Source organism: Schistocerca serialis, chromosome 5 (assembly GCF_023864345.2).
Source record: "Schistocerca serialis cubense isolate TAMUIC-IGC-003099 chromosome 5, iqSchSeri2.2, whole genome shotgun sequence".
Lineage (NCBI taxonomy): Eukaryota > Metazoa > Arthropoda > Insecta > Orthoptera > Acrididae > Schistocerca > Schistocerca serialis.
The window spans coordinates 76,546,728-76,565,935 of record NC_064642.1 but is presented as its reverse complement, the minus strand read 5'-3'; the positions used below and the strand labels follow the sequence as shown (position 1 = coordinate 76,565,935).

The window sequence follows — 19,208 nt, the reverse complement described above, 5'->3', positions numbered from 1 at the left end:
TCATTGTGTAAAAAATTGTGATACTGAAGTACTGAGAAATGGTTATGTGCGTTTGAAGTTCACTAAAGATGGAGATACTGTGATGATGAATATCAGTGTAGACAATTCAGAGTAAGAGGAATGGGCTGCCCCAAAAAGGGCAATCATAGAAGTTTAACAAACAGATATAGGTACAAGAAAGGCTCTGCATATAAATGTTGGCGTGATCGATGAAGGAAGAAAGTACAAAAAAGAAAAAGACTACACCAATATGTATTACTTAGGGATGAAATCAATAGGAAGTGCAGGGGCATTAAAGCGATAATTCTACAGGGAATATATGAAGAAATCGAAAAGGAAATGAGTACCAGAAAGACTTAATCAGCATATAGGAAAAGTCAAAGTAACTTTCGACAAAATAAAAAAAAGAGCAACAGCATTAATGGCGCAGAATGACTTCCACTGTTAAAGGCAGAATAGTGAGGGACAGGTGGAAAGAGTACATAGAGGGGCCTCTACTAGGAGAAAAAACTGTAGTCTGACGTGATAGTTCAACAAACAGATGTCTGTTTGGAAAACGTGGGGGATCCACTATCGTAGTCGGAGATTGACAGAGCTTTGGGTAACTCCTGAGCCTTCAGAATTCCTAAATTCATTAGGAGAAATGCTAACCAAAAGATTAATCAATTTAGTGTGTAGGATTTCACAATGATGTAATCCAGACAGTATCTTTCCAAATCTCCCTCCTCCTCTTGCAATTTTGAACACATCACTATTACCATCTGAAATTTATTGCAGAAGGAGAGTTTCTCATCTCTCACTCGTAATATAGAGCCCATTTTCTCCCATAACTCTGTCTTCTGTTCATTCCCCTGCTATAGCGGTCCAATGCTCCATGATTATTAGATTTTAGTCTTCTTTTACGTACCGAGTTACTCATTCTGTTTGTGACGTCGACATATACAGCTGAATTACTGTTCTTGGTGTTTATTTGTGTCGGCTGTGATGAGAATAGTCCTACCACTGAACTTTTCACAGTAACGCACTGCTCTACTTTCCTATTTATGATGAACGCTACTCCGCCGGCCGGAGTGGCCGTGCGGTTCTAGGCATTACAGTCTGGAACCGAGCGACCGCTACGGTCGCATGTTCGAATCCTGCCTCGAGCATGGGTGTGTGTGATGTCCGTAGGTTAGTTAGGTTTAATTATTTCTAAGTTCTAGGCGACTGATGACCTCAGAAGTTAAGTCGCATTGTGCTCAGAGCCATTTGAACCATGAACGCAACTCCCATTATACCATTTCCTGCTGCTGTTGATGTTACACTGTATTCGTCTGACCAGGTATTCTTTTCTTCTTTCCATTTCACTTCGTTGACGGCTACGGTCGCAGGTTCGAATCCTGCCTCGGGCATGAATGTGTGTGATGTCATTAGGTTAGTTAGGTTTAATTGGTTCTAAGTTCTAGGCGACTGATGACCTCAGAAGTTAAGTCGCATAGTGCTCAGAGCCATTTGAACCACTTCGTTGACGAATACTGTGTCTACAAACAAACTCGGTACCAACTGAAACTCCAAACAACCAAAATTCAATTGAGTTCTTCTGCCGGCACCGCCGAATAGAGTTGCTCTAACTCGAGGCCCGTTATTAGCGTATGCGGTCTGCGCAACTCTACTAATCAGCTGCCTGCGCTCTCACGATCCCGAGTCTGTCTTCTCAATACCGCAGCCGCTCAAATATTCCAAGTCCTCAGCTTGGCGACGACCGACACAATGGTAGCGCCACAGACGACTACCAGACTGTGTTTGTGGCTCGTTAGGGCGGGTCCCCTGTTTATAGCGTCCCTCAAGTTTCTGGAAGATTCCCTCTGAGGTCCATAGTGAGCCTGCGTGTGAACATTGCCGTACTAGGTCAAATCACGAGGCGCTTACGCTGCGGTGACACGCTCACAAGGGAACCTCCCCATCGCACCCCCCTCAGATTTAGTTATAAGTTGGCACAGTGGATAGGCCTGGAAAAACTGAACACAAATCAATCGAGAAAACAGGAAGAAGTTGTGTGGAGCTATGAGAAAAATAAGCAAAATATACGAACTGACTAGTCCATGAGTAAGATAGGTAACATCAAGGTTAGTTTGAGCTCAGGAGCGCCGTGGTCCCGTGGTTAGCGTGAGCAGCGGCGGAACGAGAGGTCCTTGGTTCAAGCCTTCCCTCGAGTGAAGAGTTAACTTAAACTTACTTTATTTTCGCAAAGTTATGATCTGTCCGTTCGTTCATTGACGTCTCTGTTTACTGTAATAAGTTTAGTGTCTGTGTTTTGCGACCGCACCGCAAAACCGTGCGATTAGTAGACGAATGGACGTGCCTCTCCAATGGGAACCGAAAACATTTGATCGCAATGTCATAGGTCAACCGATTCCTCCACGGAAAAACACGTCTGATATATTCTATACGACACTGGTGACGGCATGTGCGTCACATGACAGGAGTATGTTGTCGACCCACCTAACTTGTACACTTGGGGAATGGGTAAAAAGATTCTTCTACCTTGCCCGATTTAGGTTTTCTTCTGGATGTGATAATCACTCCCAAAAAAGTAATGAAAACATAAAGAGTTTGTCAGATAAACTGCAACAAATGAATGCAACAGTTTCACAGTCGCACAGTTTTCCCTGTGCTCTGTCAAAACATATGTTTTTAACGTTTTCAAATTTTTCCGTTTAGGCGTAGCGTCACAATACTACGGCGCAGTTACCTCCCATCGGACGGACGGACGGACAGATAATAATTGCCTGAAAATAAAAAATTAAAATTCTCACTTGCAGGAAGACTTGAACCAAGGAACTCTCGTTCCGCAGCTGCTCACGCTAACCACGGGACCACGGTGCTCCTGAGCTCACAATGTCCTTGATGTTGCCTATGTTGCACATGGACTCCTCAGTTTGTATATTTTGCTTATTTTTCCATAGTTCCACATAATTTCTTCCTGTTTTCTCGGTTGATCTGTGTTCAGCTGTTCAAAGCCTATCCACTGTGCCAACTTATAACTAAATCTGAGGGGGGTGCGATGGGGAGGTTCCCTTGTCAGTATGGAACCCGCGCATGCGTGTGCGTCGCCTGTGTGCAGTGCGGCCCCATGCTGACACTGTGTGATAAACTATGGCGCCAACACTTCCTCTGCCTTCCCAAGACAGAAGTTAGCTACAACGACAGTTTAATTCAATATTCCGTCTCTAAAATCACATTATACGACAGGGGGTACAGTGAAACTCTGTTCCTCCATCCTCTTCAACAAGGCTGTTGGCAGAATGAAAGCGACTCTCACTGGAAGTCATTCTTTTAAGAACAAAAACTGCGGTAATACTAATCAAGATCTGACAAGGCCCAGAGCAGGTCTGTCACAATTACAATGATCTGTTGCATTAAATGTAGATTTTAGACAGCAACAGGTACACACTGAAGGAAACTAAATGGTATCCAAAGGTAAAGGTAAAATCTGTGGTGGAAGCTCGTGACCGGGCTGTTGGCCTGACTACAGGTAAAGCGCATTTCTGTTCGCCGCGGCACTAGGAGGGAAGGGCTATGATTCAATCGCCCGCCGTCTTTTACCCCCAGGAAATGTCCTCAGTACTCATTTTGGCAGCAGGCTGAGTGGAGCCGAGGTCGTCCTGGAGGGAGAAAAAATCTCCACCACACCCACAATTGAACTTCAGACCTCCAGAGGCAAATTCTAGTGCTCTACCTGTTAGCCCACCATGGCCACCACAACTGTGGCTCGACATGTTTAGGTAAACACAAACGTGTAACTCTGTTTTGCTATGGCTATGAAGAAAACCCTTTTAATAACATGCAATGGCATACCTAAATTAAATGCTAAGTGATCATTCGAGAAATGTTACACAGTATCTGCTTTGTACGTGTGGTTAAATTGCGTGAATGAGTAAATGGATTTAATAGGTATAATTTGAAGCTTTATCCTTTATTTCAGACCGTAAAGGAACTCTGTAGAGAAATATTGAAAGATGTGCTTGAAACGTTCCTATGAATGGACTACAAGTGACACTGGGTTGAGCTTTGTTAGATGTAAGAACAGAAGACCTGTATGCTTGTTATCAAACTTCCGAGATCCGGAATCGACAACAGTATTACGCGCAAAGAAAAGGATTGAAAGCTGCCTAACCCTCGGTGGTGCGACTGCAATGGGGATATGAGTTATGTGGATAAGCACAATAAGATAAAGTAAACATATGAAAGTGGCAGGAAGAGTTGCAAATAATAGGCTCACATCTTCCGGTTGCAAGCATTGCGAGGGCTTTAGTACTTTACGAGAAGCTTTAGTACTGTAGTACTTTACGAGAAGCTTAAGTTGGAAAAATGTCAATGAAGAATATTCGGGGATGGTGGGTTGGAGAGTGGGGGGAGGAAAAAAAAAAAAGGGAGAGAGAGAGAGAGAAGCAAGACTACTGAGTGAGCCAGTACAGATTACCCTGAGGAATGCTTGAGTTCTTAAAAGTGTGTGAGCCCCGATAATTTTATCATTTCAACAATGATCCAGACGAAACTGTGCAGATCGGAACGCCGAGAAAAGGCAGATAACAAAGCACGACTGGACGACTGACAATCTGACAATTAACTAAATAAAATCTGCCCTACCATAAACGGGACCCGACATACCACAGAATACCACGGCCAACTCCCACCCAGACGACTTGGAAGCTGCTGTGGACTCACTGGAATTACACGGACTGCTTACAGACTTGGACTGACGCTCGCGAGTTCGCATCCAAATAACTATCAGTCCGAAACTCCAAAAGGTATGGACACTAGAAATACCACAGAGCCATAGTGACAGTCATTGGAAGGCAAGAACAACTAATGCTTCTCTATGCTCTTTAGAGGGCTCAACGAAATAACAACAGTGAAACTTCCTGGCAAATGAAGACTGTGTGCCAAACTGGGATTCGATAACGGATTGTTGCCTTTTTCGCGAAAAGCTCTTACAGACTAATCGACCCTTCCTCACAGCTTCACTTCCGCTCATGCCTTTTGCGTTCCAGTGTCGTCCAGCGCCGGCCGCGGTGCCGAACGGTTCTAGGCACTTCAGTCCGGAACCGCGCGACTGCTACGGTCGCAGGTTCGAATCCTGCCTTGGGCATGGATGTGTGTGATGTCCTTAGGTTAGTTAGGTTTAAGTAGTTCTAAGTTATAGGGGACTGATGACGTCAGATGTTAAGTCCTATAGTGCTCAGAGCCATTTGAACCGTTTGAACCATGTCGTCCAGCACACAGTTTTAATTTTCTAGATCTAGTTTGACAAGGATGGGACACGCAGTCGGCCTTGGCCTTACAGCAAGTAATTTACGGAAATCGTGGAAAACCTAAACCAATGTAGCACGACGTAGATTACAGCCTGCACTCCCCCGAATAAAAGGTCAGTGTGTTAAAAACAGCCCAGTCACTACAGTTTATCCCGAGCGCACAATACAATTTGTTTCTGGATAGGGTCTGCTCTGAGCAAACATGGGTACGCCCGCCAAGTTACCCCTGTGGTCTAACTCACTGCTGTCCGGGCGGGAAGGCGTGCCGGTCCCCGGCACGAATCCGTCCGGTGGGTTAGTGTCGGGGTCCGGTGTACCAGCCAGTCTGTGGATGATTTTTAAGGCGGTTTTGCATCTGCCTCAGCGAATGCAAGCTGGTTCCCCTTATTCCGCCTCAGTTACACTATGTTGGCGATTGCTGTGCAAACACTGTCTTCATGTACGCGTACACCATAGCTACTCTTCCACGCAAATATTAGGGTCACACTCGTCTGGTATGAGACTTTCCCGGGGGTCCACAGGGGGTGGAACCGGACAGTAACCCTGGGTTCAGTCTGAACGGCGTGGGGATAGTGGACTGCTGTAGCATGTTGAAGGGTTGTGAACCACTGAGGGCTACAGTGGGGCCGAAGCCTCTCCATCGTTTCTAGGTCCACACTTCAATACAATACAATACAATACAATAGAATACAAAAATGTCCGGTCGTTGTGACCGAGCGGTTCTAGCCGCTTCAGTTCAAAAAATGGCTCTGAGCACTATGGGACTTAACATCTGTGGTCATCAGTCCCCTAGAACTTAGAACTACTTAAACCTAACTAACCTAAGGAAATCACACACATCCATGCTCAAGGCAGGATTCGAACCTGCGACCGTAGTAGTCGCGCGGTTCCGGACTGAGCGCCTAGAACCGCTAGACTAGCCGCTTCAGTCTGGAACCGCGCGACCGCTACGGTCACAGGTTCGAATCCTGCCTCGGGCATGAATGTGTGTGATGTCCTTAGGTTAGTTAGGTTTAAGTAGTTCTAAGTATAGGGGACTGATGACGTCAGATGTTAAGTCCCATAGTGCTCAGAGCCATTTGAACCATTTTTTTTACAAACATGGCTAAAGAGTGAGCTAGCCGGCCGTTGTGGCCGAGGGGTTCTAGGTGCCTCAGTCTGGAACTGCGTGACTGCTACGGTCGCAGGTTCGAATCCTGCCTCGGGCATGGATGTCTGTGATGTCCTTATGTTAGTTAGCTTTAAGTAGTTCTAATTTATAGGGGACTGATGACATCAGCAGTTAAGTCCCGTAGTGCTCAGAGCCATTTGAACCATTTGAACAGAGTGAGCTTCAACCTCAAAATGAATATTTCAACGCCGTAAAAGGCATTTCGGAAAAGAAAGTAAGAAACCCACTGATGGTGCTGTAACTTCAGCGCAACATGTCTGTATGAAAAGAAGAAAAAAGAAACTTTGAATGCTCAAGGCGGACCCTATCCAAAAACAAATTTATTTGGAATCAAACACGTACACAAGAGTGAGCTTCAACCTCAAGATGAATACTATTTTATTTCATAGTCTTGCAAAGGCGTCATTTAATAATGTAAAATTTTCATTCATTTGTCAGCTCCGATCACCGCGAATTGTGAATTGTGGTTTATTAGTCTCATAACGTACATAATCTAAATCATTTGATTCAGGTACAGGATACACCTCAAAATTTTGGTAAAGTTTTACCATATACATACAACACCTGATTTTAACAAATGGTATTATAATAGTAATACAATTTTGTTACACATACAATAAAAGACTAACAATTAATTACCCCTTGCTCAAATTATCATGTCATCCTCTATGAATTCTTCTACTGAATAGTAGCATTTCTCCCACAGAATCTGCTGTAGCCTAATTTTTAGACTCTATGGCTTCATATTAAATATATTTTTGCCCATTAGCTTGTTATATATTGTCATCCCCATATACTGTGGAGTTCGTGCATATAATTTCAAATGGTGTGTGGGTAACATAAAATTATTTTTATTTCTTGTGTTGTATGTGTGGTTAGAATGATTTTCCTCAAATAATTTTTGTCTGCTGTGTACAAAGATTATAATATCATAAATGTATATGGAGGGAACTGTTAGGATTTGCAGGTTCCGAAATAATGGGCGACAAGATTCTGTTTGTTGTGCACTACACATGTATCTTATAATTTTCTTTTGCAGTTTCAATATTTGAGATACTCTACTTGAATTTCCCCAGAAAATGATACCATACCTAATGACAGATTCAAAATAACTATCATATGCTATTTTTCGTGTACTCATGTCAGTAGAGTTTGCTAGTATTTGCATTGCAAATGCAAAGCTGCTTAGTTTATTTGATAGGAACTCAATATGTGTACTCCAGTTTAAGTTGTTGTCCACATTTAGTCCTAGGAATTTGACTGTGTTAACTTCTTCCATATGATGATTGTGATGATGTATTTTAAGATCCACACATTTCAGATGTTTGGTTTTGAAATGTACCATATCGGCTTTTGCAATGTTCAGTTTCAAGCCATTTAACTGGAACCAGTTTCAGAGAGTACCCATTGTGCTCACAATGGAGCTCTGAATTTTTTCTGCATCATCTTCAATTAAAACAGAAGTATCATCCGCAAACAGAACTGACGGGGAATTTATATTTATGGGCAAGACATTTACATAGAATAGGAACAGGATTAGCACCAAAATGGAGCCTTGAGGCACACCATGTGATACTGTACTCCATTTAGAATAATAATTCACTGCATTTGATGTGACACTTACCCTTTGCTTTCTGTTGTGCAAGTATGATGTGAGCCATTTCAGAGCTTTGTCCTTAATCCCATATTTGTTTAATTTGTAGATAAGCAAGTCATGGTTCACCGAGTCAAATGCTTTTGAAAGATCACAGAAGATACCTGCGAATTTACTCCCCTGATCCAATGATTTGCATATCTTCTCAGTAAAGTTATTTACTGCATCCAGTGTGTTTTTTTCTTGTTGGAATCTAAATTGGTTACTTACAATAATATCATTTTTTACGATAAAATTTTTGATCTAATTTGCAGCTACTTTCTCTAACACTTTTGACAGGATTGGGAGAATAGAAATAGGGCGATAATTTCCCATATCTTCCCTCGACCCTTTTTTGAACAGAGGTCTCACTTCGGCATGTTTTAACGCATCAGGGAAGCACACCTGTTCAAAAGATTGGTTGATTATTTTAGCTAGCGGGGGTGCTATTATGTCATATACTGCTGTAATCACTTTACTTGGTGTCCCATCCCACCCAGCAGAAGTGCACAATTAAGAGTTGTATGTGTGTACGAAACATAGCAGGGACGTAAAGTTACCTCAGTTTGCTCGTTCTCTACACTGGTGTGTTTGTTCCCTGCAGCTGCCGTGATGGCGATGGTGCAGCCGTCGCTGGCGGACGAGCTGGGGGAGGCCATGGAAAGGCGGGACTCTGCGGCGCCGGAGTCGCTGCAGTTCGCCATCGGCGGGCGCACGCGGCCTCTCATGGTACTCAAGTGCCACAGCTACCTGCGGGGTGAGTCTCCACTGAACCAAGGCAGTCACGCCTCCTGCTCTCACTTCGTGCAGTGTCGCGACAGCAGAGGACTTCACTGTACGTACACTGCCCCCGCAAAAGAGGTGAAGCGCCCAGAAGACACGGTCGGACGTCAGTGTAAAGGCGCATTTACACCGAGTTCGCAACATTGTTCACAACATTGTTCGTGGCTAGTTATGGACTACCGATGTTCGCAACATGTTGGCAACATGTTCGCAACACAAAATCAATGTTCCACGGCTGCGTCGGTAGAGATCAAAGAAACACTGTTCGTGGCCTGCTACCACTGAATTCCGTTACGCAGCGCTAGTGTTCCTTTGCTCTGAGTGAGTGAGAACACTGGTGTTTGTTTTGCTGGAGTGTAGTCGTGCGTTTATTTTATGTCCCTAAACTTTTATTTGAAATGGAGTGGTCACGAGACAAAATTTTCCAATTGATATCACTCTATGAGGCAGAGGAGTCCCTGTGGAATGTACGTTGCGCAGGTTACAAAAATACTAAAATCAAACGTGATTCATTACAAAAAGTTGCTGGAGCGCTTGGCACCAGCAGCAGTGACGTGGACAAAAAAAAATTAAATCTCTCTTGTCTCAGTACCGACGAGAGAAAAGAAAAGTAGAGGAAAGTAAAAAATCTGGATTTGGAACTGACACACTTTACGAAACGAAGTGGTTTGGATTTAAATATCTACGTTTCCTGGATGATATGGAACTATTTGAGATATGGCTGGCTTTGATAGGAATCTCCTGATGCCAGAAAACGAGGAGTAACAGCATGCCTTTGGTTGACAGGGATTGCTTTTCTGAAATTTGTGTCTTTCTTTGAAACAACTGGTCCTATAATATTCAACAACATTTCAAAATCTGACGGCGACATCCTAGTGAAATTACGAAAGCCAGAACCGTCTTCCAAATTCAGCTCACAAAGCATGTCATTCCCACCACGTCTTCTATAGTATGTTTTGGTCCACCGACGACGACTATGTCGTTTTCTTCGTCTGTTCATTTCGTTAAGTATTATTAATGCAGCACCAAATGTCATTAATTCTTACTCTTCACTTGACATAGCGTATCTCTTGATGTAAATACGCAAAGTAACCTATCAGTTCACCGCAGCAAACTATGCGAATACGTAGAAATGTTGGTCACTAGTGTAAACGGGAATACGAACAACAAACAATGTTGCTAACATGTTGAGGGAACAAGTTGCACACAATGTTCCGAACAAAAATATGTTCTTAGCTCAATGTAAACGCGCCTTAACACATCATTGGGTGTAAACGATTGGACTTACAATACTCTCTGACAGTTAGAACAGCCGGCAGACAACATCAGCGTTTTTCGTGTTTAATGTTATTACCACGCCTGGTCGGTTACATAAGGGACGTGAACAGACTCAGAATTTGAGTAATCGCTGTGGAGGACACGGAGATCCCACATACCCGTGTGAGAAAGTGTGACAGAGTGAGAAAGAGGCCTCATTGTAGATCTCCATTTGGCTGGCTGGTCGATTCGTGCAGCATCCAGATTTATGGTGCATTTGGATGTGACAGTGGACAAATGTTGGACTGTACAGAAATGTGAGGGCAGGCGTAGACATCATCGAAGTTCTGGTCAACCACATCTGGCAATGACAATGGAGGATCATTGCCTCATGCACAGAGCACCTCATAATCCCTTCAAATCCCGGGTTCCCCCGTTCAATTCCCAGCTGGGTTGGGGATTTTCTCTGCCCAGGGACTCGATGTTTGTGTTGTCCTCATCATTTCATCATGATCATCATCGTCATTAGTGACAGTCACTAGACTGGACTGTGTAAAAAATTGGACTGTGTAAAAATTGGAACTTTGCACAGGTGCTGATGACTGTGAATTTGAGCGCCCCAAAAACCGAACATCATCATTATCATCATAGGCCCTTCACAGAAGCGCCTGACATATGGAAACAAATAATGGTCTGTGATTCTTGAAGCTTTCCCGGCGTACTGAATGTTTGATGAGGTTTCAGGATTGCAGCCGAATCATGTTGACTTCTTGCCACGATATTTCGGCTGGCAATCGTCGAGCCATCTTCAAGTGAGTGTCCATCACTGGAGACCGCAAATTCCCAGCGTTGGCTTTATAGCAAAGATTGGCGCGGAAACGCATGCGCATTGGCAGACATCACAGGAGTGTCCTCTCTAGAAATCAGCGCCCTCTGGAAATACTGTTCTATCTTTAGCGCGCGGGCGCATGCGTAAAGGTGGTGAAAACTACATGTCCGCCCTCTGACAGAATGCGCGGTCGCGTCGCTAAAAACAGACATCAGATGTCGCCAGACGTGTCGTTATGAATACACTGTCTTCTCTCAGAAGAAATTAGACAGATCACTGGGTCCCAAGCCTTGTCCAGTTGAAAACCGCCGTCACAATTTATAAGATCTTGTGCTAGGCGTATCTCCACAGATTCTTTAATTACTGAAGCCCAAAAGCTTCTCGCTGGGGCCAAAATTTTCGTAGCAGAAAAATCCATAGCATGTCCTGTGGTAATACAATGCTCGGCTACAGCTGACTTACTGGGCTGCAAAAGGTGAGTGAGGCGCTCATGTTCAACGCACCTTTCATGTACTGTGTGTGTCATCTGACAGATGTAAGCTTTGCCACACTCGCAAGGAAGTTTGTAGATCCCAGCCTTGTGCAGACTCAGATCGTCTTTTACCAAACCGAGAAGGCACTAATCTTCGCTAATGGCTGGAAGATTACTTTAACTTGATTCCTCCTTAGGATACTGCCTACTTCAGATGAAAGGTTGCCGGTTTATTGAAGGAACGCTCCAAGACCTGAACAGCTCCTTATCTTCTTGACGTTACGGGTGGTCACGTTTCTTCCTTCTTCCTTCCGATCGTCAGTAATATCGGTGATCCCACGTATGCTTTGGCAATACATCTCGCCCCTCTACTGAGACCTTTTGTGGGGAAGTGCACGCATCATGTTCGCAACTCGGCTGACTTTAACAATAGACTGAAGTCACTCCAGGTCAGTGAAACTGACTTACTAGTGAACTTCAATTCATCTCACTTTTCACTAAGGTTCGTCTTACGGACTTTTAGTCGCTGCCGCACTAGGGAATTACAGTCCCGTGTGTAGGCTGTGGCTAACGTTATGAGACATTGTGGTCATGCCTCATTGTGGTCAGTAGTGATTCACAGTTCTGCACTTCCCCAGATGACCACAATCCAGTGTGTCAAACTGAAGTACTGTGATACCTCAAAATATCTAGGAGTGACACTTTATAAATATCTTACTTTCGTGAAGCACTGCACGAGCTGCAAGACAAAAGTTTCCACTAGGAATAATCTTCTACGGAAACTGGACAGATCACAGTTGGATAGTCAAACCGTTGCAATGGCACTATGCTATTCTGTGATAGAGTGTACGTCCCCTGTTTGGTACAATTCAGCACATACCATACAGGTTGTTCGAAATCCTGTCATGGCAAATGGCTGAACCACCTCAAAGGAATAGCACCACCTCCAGTTTGAAAGGAATCAGCTGTGAATGAGTAAAGAAAGAAAGTGGAACAGGAGAAAACATGTCCTCTGTATGCCCATGAACCCCACCCCCCAACAATTGAAGTCAAGGAGAAGTTTCCTTGCAATACTGACAGCATTTAGATCCACTTTGAAAAACTAGGTTGCAGCTTATGCAGGGCTATGACATACCTTCCTCTTGGTTGGAAAATAGTTTCCTGGCAATTACTGCCTATGATGAGAAATGAACGACTTGAAAGTCAAAGGTTAATTTGCGAGTATCAAGACTACACTGATCAAGATGATATTCAGTGTGACTGTGGAGAAGACCAAGCTGTTCATCATATGCTTCAATGCTGACTGTATCCAGCCTCCTGCACAGAAAATGAACTTTGTGAAGGAACAGAAAATGCTTTAGAAGTCTGCAAGGTTTGCACAGAAGTATTATAGCCATAACTATGTATAATATGTATGTTTCTGATGCAGGATTAAATAAATAACTGGATGTTTTGCAGAGGAACGGCCATGTTATTCCTGATGTCATACCAAGTGAGGTGGCGCAATGATTAGCACATTGGAATTGCATTTTGGAGGATGACAGTTCAAACCTGTACCCAGCCTTCATGATTTCCCTAAATTGCTTCAGGCAAATGCTGGGATGGTTCCTTTGAAAAGCCACAGCCAGCTTTCTTCCCATCCTTCCCTAATCTGAGGGGACCAATGACCTTGCTGTTTGGTCCCTTCCCTCAGATCAACCAACCTGCCATCACGTTGTGGAGAGGCTTAGTTATGACTTCAGGTTGTGGCTGGTAGTGACTGAGAGAACTCTGGTGGCACAAAAGTACGGCACAGAGATCCTATGTCCTTACGTGTTATCTCTCATGTGACAGTGTCACAGTGCCTTGTTTCAAAGGGACAACATCCGTTCAGAGATCTGTGAGATCTGCTGAGAGGTCAACTCCATCCAGTGCTATTATCCAGAACATCAAGGACCAGTTACAACAGTTATGGGACAAGCTGACTCAGGAAGGCTTCAATATGTCCTTCCCCAAAGAATCAATGTATGCATCGAGGGCAGAAGGGATGCAATGTCATGCTGACAAGTGTGTTCATATTGCCTAATTCTTTTTAAATTTTACATTATGTACACTCTCAACCCATAAAGCCACATTTTGTTCCCTCCTCCCCTTCTGGGTGCTTCACTTTTTTGGTCAGTGTATTTGCTTCCTTGGGAACTATACAGCAAATAAGCACACTGGAAGAAAATGGGTAATTTTTAGGATGTGTCATGCTAACACCACATGTAGCCTTGATGGTGGTCTCTATACAGTGAGGAAGAGAGTCCACAAGTTTCTTCAGCTGTGCCATATCCAGCTGAAGTCACTCATTGATCATTAGATCCTGTAGAGCTGCTAACTTGCTTGGCTGTTGATTGTTAAGTTTCACACACTGTTGTAAATAGCCCAAGACATTCTGTGGGATTAAGGTCATATGATTTAGCTGACTAGTCAAGGTGTGATATGGTGCCAAAAGTTTGTCAAATCTGGAACGTAAGCTCACAGGCCTATGGTCACAGCTGTTGTCCTCTTGGAAGACAGGAATGTCCACTTCATACTCCACCAGCAACACATGGCAGATAACTGTGTAAAGTTTTTTAAGGTAATGCTACCAATGCCAATAAGACAGACATTTGTTATGACACATAATAGCTTAAAAACAGATGATTCGTACATTTTGTTCATTCGAGGCCTTATATTGCCCAAAATATTCATTTTCAGCTATTGGTTTCCTGGCTCAAAATACAGAGTTTAGGAATTCATTAAGTCTATATAATTCTAATCCTCAAGATTTTGGACACTGAACTTGTGATAAAATTTTATGCAGTGGAAGCTGTAGGAATGTCCAATTGGAGTCAGTCATACCATGTAGATACCTGGCAGTAATAATGCATGCTGATATTAAGTGGAATCATTAGCTACTCTCTTTTCTGTTAAAATAAAATGGCAGGCTCCATTTCATTGATAGGGCACATGTAAACTGAAGTTCATCTACAGAAAATATTCACAAAACAAGTCCTGGATTCATTCTGGTACAATGCTAGAATGTGGGCAGTCCATGTTAAGTCAGACTAAAGGTGAATGGGTACAAAAAAAGGAAGGAAGGAAGATCAGGATCTAACAGACTATCAAGGAAGAAACCATCCTGATGTAGTAGAATCACAATACTGAAAAAGAAAAAAAATGCTAAAGAACTGGGTTGGCTCTATGCAGTGCCAGCACTGCCTACCATATGCATGATATCACAAGACATGCCCACATTCTCTACAGTTTCATTCACAAGAACTCACATGTCCTTTCTTGGCACACTGGTGGTCATTGAAACAAAACAGCCTGTCATATCCCAGTACTTTACATAAAGGGTGTAACTTCTAGTATTTCTGTATTTAATATATGTAAGCTTCATTATCAGCAAAACACACACACACAGACATGCCCAAATTATCTATGACTGCATTCACAGTCCAAGAAATCACACCTCATTTATTGATACACCAGTGGTAATTTAAACAAAACAGCCAGTCATGTCCCAGTACTTTACATAATGGGTGTAACTAGCAGTATTTCTGCATTTAAAATACATAAGCTTTACCAGCAAAACACACAATGACTAACCCATGACTGTGTACTCTGAACATTGTAAGCAGGTAGCTGATATTTCATTTTTAGGCCTAAATGAGGTACTGTACAAAACAGACCAGATGAAGCCAATAACTGCACAAGGCACATGTTGGCTAAATACTATGCTAAGCAGGCAAGCAGAAAACAAATGGGAAATCTGAATTACTGTCAGCTACTGGAAGAATGCAATTAATGTGATCCTAGGCCTAAAAGAGAGTATAAACACAAACACATCTAAATAAGCACAATTTTAGAAGGGAAGAAATAACAACATACACGATCTTTACGTAAAGTGACACAGCATTATTTGCTCATCTAAAATGTCCATCAGACAGACTAATATTGCATTTTTATTATATTTCATGTAGGAATACTTGAGTTTGTGTACAAAAACTCTTTCAAGGATGACTGTGACATTTACCAATTTTAATTATGATGCCAAGGCTTTCTAAAAAGTTTCTGGACTTGTTTCCCATAATCAGGTACTAACTAATACCATCATCTGATCATAATGCTCCAAAATATGCAATTTGAAAACATCTGACATGTACAAAGACAAATAAATTGAACAAGTATCATTTTAGGGAATCAAGAAGACATTTTGATGAGATCATTATTATATTGTAATACTTAAATGGCATAATACATATATGGGGTATAAGTAGGTACTATAATACCGAATAATACACCCATTACTAAAAACACTGATTTATTGTACTTGATGGCACAATGTATACAGCACAAAGACAAAGAAAAGGGTGCCGAGACATGGGTCTCTGCTTGATGCTCCAAGAACATGGCAAAGAGAAATCAAACCTTTGTAGCTGGTGATGGTCGATGTTTAACTACTTCTGTGAATGTCACCACACATAGAACACAAATGTAAACACAGTCAAAGTAATTTCATCATGGAATTTTGGCAGATCTTTGCACCACAGATCTCTTATCCTAACAAAAATTCGATTTTTGCATGAGTACAAAAACACATATATAAGTTGCTTATTGTAATGTGTAAGTATAATTACAGGTCACTGATTATCAACAAAAATTTGCTATTTACACCAGAATAAAAATTATTTCTCTAGATACGTAAGTTTTGGTGCATAAACACATATGGCAGTACCATCATAACTGAATTTTTCTGTGACATTAAAAAAAATAACACCTGGCTGCAAACAAAGTTCAATTACTGAACCACACTTTTCAAGGCACAATGGACCTTCAAATTAAATATTTTCACATTTAAAATGTCTGTAATACTTATCAGAATATGCATGGCTCACATATTGGCACTATGGAGATAAATTATAAGTCAGTTGATTAGCTTAATTTGATCTTTCTACCATACACTGAATTTATGAAAATACCTAAAAATTGGTTCAATAATGTCACAAAACACACATGGAGATTACAGCTAACCAAAGTTACAGCTTAAAGTGCAGTTATCAGCAAGACTAGTTTGATCTTTATACTAAAGTCAACAATGTTATTCCTAGTTCTAAATTAGTCAAAAACTTATCTTCAGCTGGGTGAAACCTATATCAAAATTAACCAAACACTATAGTGACTCCCACACTAGAATATTAACTTCATATTACACTGCAAAATATTTGTCATCTTCTGATGATAACACCAAATAATGATTCCATACAATGGAGGTTACATGACACTCAGGTGACAGGTACCAAACAATGGAAAATCCAGGATGTAATATAACAATAACATGAAAAGGTAAGTTTCTACTCACCATATAATGGAGATGCTGAGTCACAGATAGGCTCAATAAAAAGACTGTCACAAATAAAGCTTTTGGCCTGTAAGGCCTTCGTCAAAAACAGATGACACACACACACACACACACACACACACACACACACACACACACACACACAAAGCAACTCGTGTGTGTGTGTGTCTGTGTGTCTGTGTGTGTGTGTGTGTGTGTGTGTGTGTGTGTGTGTGTGTGCTGTCATCTATTTTTGATGAAAGCCTTACAGACCAAAAGCTTTATTTGTGACACTCTTTTTGTTGTGTTTATCTACGACTCAGCATTTCCACTAGATGGTGATTAGCAACTTTGCACCAGAATAAAATTATTCCTCAAAATATTTAAGATTTAAAGGACAAAAAACATCTACTGATAAAACTTGCAGCTTAAGGTATACTGGAAATGACCAAATTTTGATTACTGGACCATACTTTGCAAGGCACAATTGACCTTCATAAAAAATATTTCCACATATATATTATCAAAAAAACACACAGCTCACTTTTGGAACTACTAAATAAATGACAGGTTTCTTGCTGAACTTAATTCCTTATTGTAGCCCTAATTAAATTTATCAAAATACACAAAACTTGGCTTGTTAAGGTTAACAGAACACATGGACATTATAAGTTACAGCTTAATGTTCACTTATCGATGAGAATAGTTTGATCTTTGTACAGAAGTAAACTATGTCAATCCCATGTCTAAATTTGTGAAAAACGTGACCTAGTACAGCTAAAACTGATGTCAAAGTTAACCAAGCATTATAAAGATCCACGTGCTAGAGGATTACCTTTATTTCGCTGTACCAAATGTTTTTCATATTATGCTATTGCATAGCAAAGATTACATGGCACTTACATACACCATTTTGCAGCAAAATAGTGACAAATTGGCCAATGCATTGTCCCATTGTAACAAATTGGGACAATTATGTCAGATTATTAGTCAAAAAACTGGCTAAAATTGGTAAAAAATTATCTAAAACTGGTTACAGCAAAATTGTTACCTGAACTGGTCATTACTTTGTACAAATAATGGTATAAAATTCCCTGAAAACCAAGCAGAACCCATATTTACCCATTCGGAGACAACTGGAAGCTGTATTGAGTGGCAACTGTTTTCCTACACTGTGTGTTGCATTTTTGGTATTTCCGTATCTCTGTCCACTCGCTATGTCTGCCCAACCAACTTTTTTATTTGTCTTGATCACAAAGTTTTTTCATAAGAGGTACTGGTCTCGGCCATACAATAGCCATTTTCAAAATCTACAATAGATATAAAAGAAAAAAAAATGTTACTGTTGACTGCAATAAGAGATTAAAAACAAAATACAGAAAATATATATCTCATTCTGCTGCCCACCAACAAGTTATAACCATGTAAAAATAACCTCAATCTAAATTGCCATACCAGCTTCAACACCAGATATTTATAGGCTGCAAAGCTACCTTAGAAGTCACTGGTGTATGATATGAATAACATACACATAACTGCATCAAGTTGTTAAGAGGTGGTTGATTATAAAATACGGTTCTTTAAAATATTTTCAGTTGTATTTAAATAAGCAAACAAATGTATTTAAACATCTGAGGAACCTATTTGTCTTCTGACCACTTAAAGCTGTCATAATTTAATTAAATGTTCCAAAGTAAAAACTGATTACTAAAATAATTCTAACTCTGCATACTTTGCAATGGCCCTAGAATTAGTATTATGAAGGAAGAAAATGAAATAAACTTTGAAAACATGCCTCTCTTTTTAGTAAATCGTGCATGCATCAATGAACTCTGGATGGCTTTGCATCTTATATATACAAACGAAGTGGAAGCACGAAGCATTCACGGCAGTTTAGGCTTATATTATTCTTACATGATTATGACTTGCTGCTGTTCAGGTATGAGAGTTATACCATTTTTATATGTTTCGGCCTTTGTTTTTAATCTATTGTTATAGTACTGGTAGATAGTAATGCTTTTTTTTCTTTTCTTTTACTTCTATTGTAGATTATGAAGAGTCCTCCTGTGTAGCCAAAACCAGCTGTAGTGTTCTACTATACGTGGGATGTGGAATGCACAATAATACAACTCATATCTGAATAAGTTCCCACTTTATTACAACAAAGTCAGTACTACGAAGCTACTTATCCAATGGTTGAAGCTATTAGCCAGGCTGTCTGTCAGAGATCACTCACGTGTGGTCTCAGTCAACCACTAGCAACACTGTTCATTGTCATGGAGATTCTTTTGAAGTGATGGGTGAAAGAGCCATCCATGCATGGTCTGGTGGTCTAAATGCTGCCTCTCAGCCTGAAGATCACTGATGATGATTAAGGTCTTCAGGAAGGAAACAGTGAACATCAAGGTGTAACTTGAAAGCT

The 19,208-nt window shown here is 41.3% G+C and overlaps 1 protein-coding gene across 1 annotated transcript in view; it reads left to right on the top strand.

Annotated features, from left to right (window-relative positions):
- LOC126481749 (JNK-interacting protein 1) overlaps positions 1-19,208 on the top strand; it is a 358,511-nt gene that overhangs the window by 227,831 nt on the left and 111,472 nt on the right. The window contains exon 3 of the mRNA XM_050105704.1: positions 8,703-8,855. Coding sequence (XP_049961661.1) covers positions 8,703-8,855 — 153 coding nt within the window. The remainder of the gene's footprint in view (positions 1-8,702; positions 8,856-19,208) is intronic.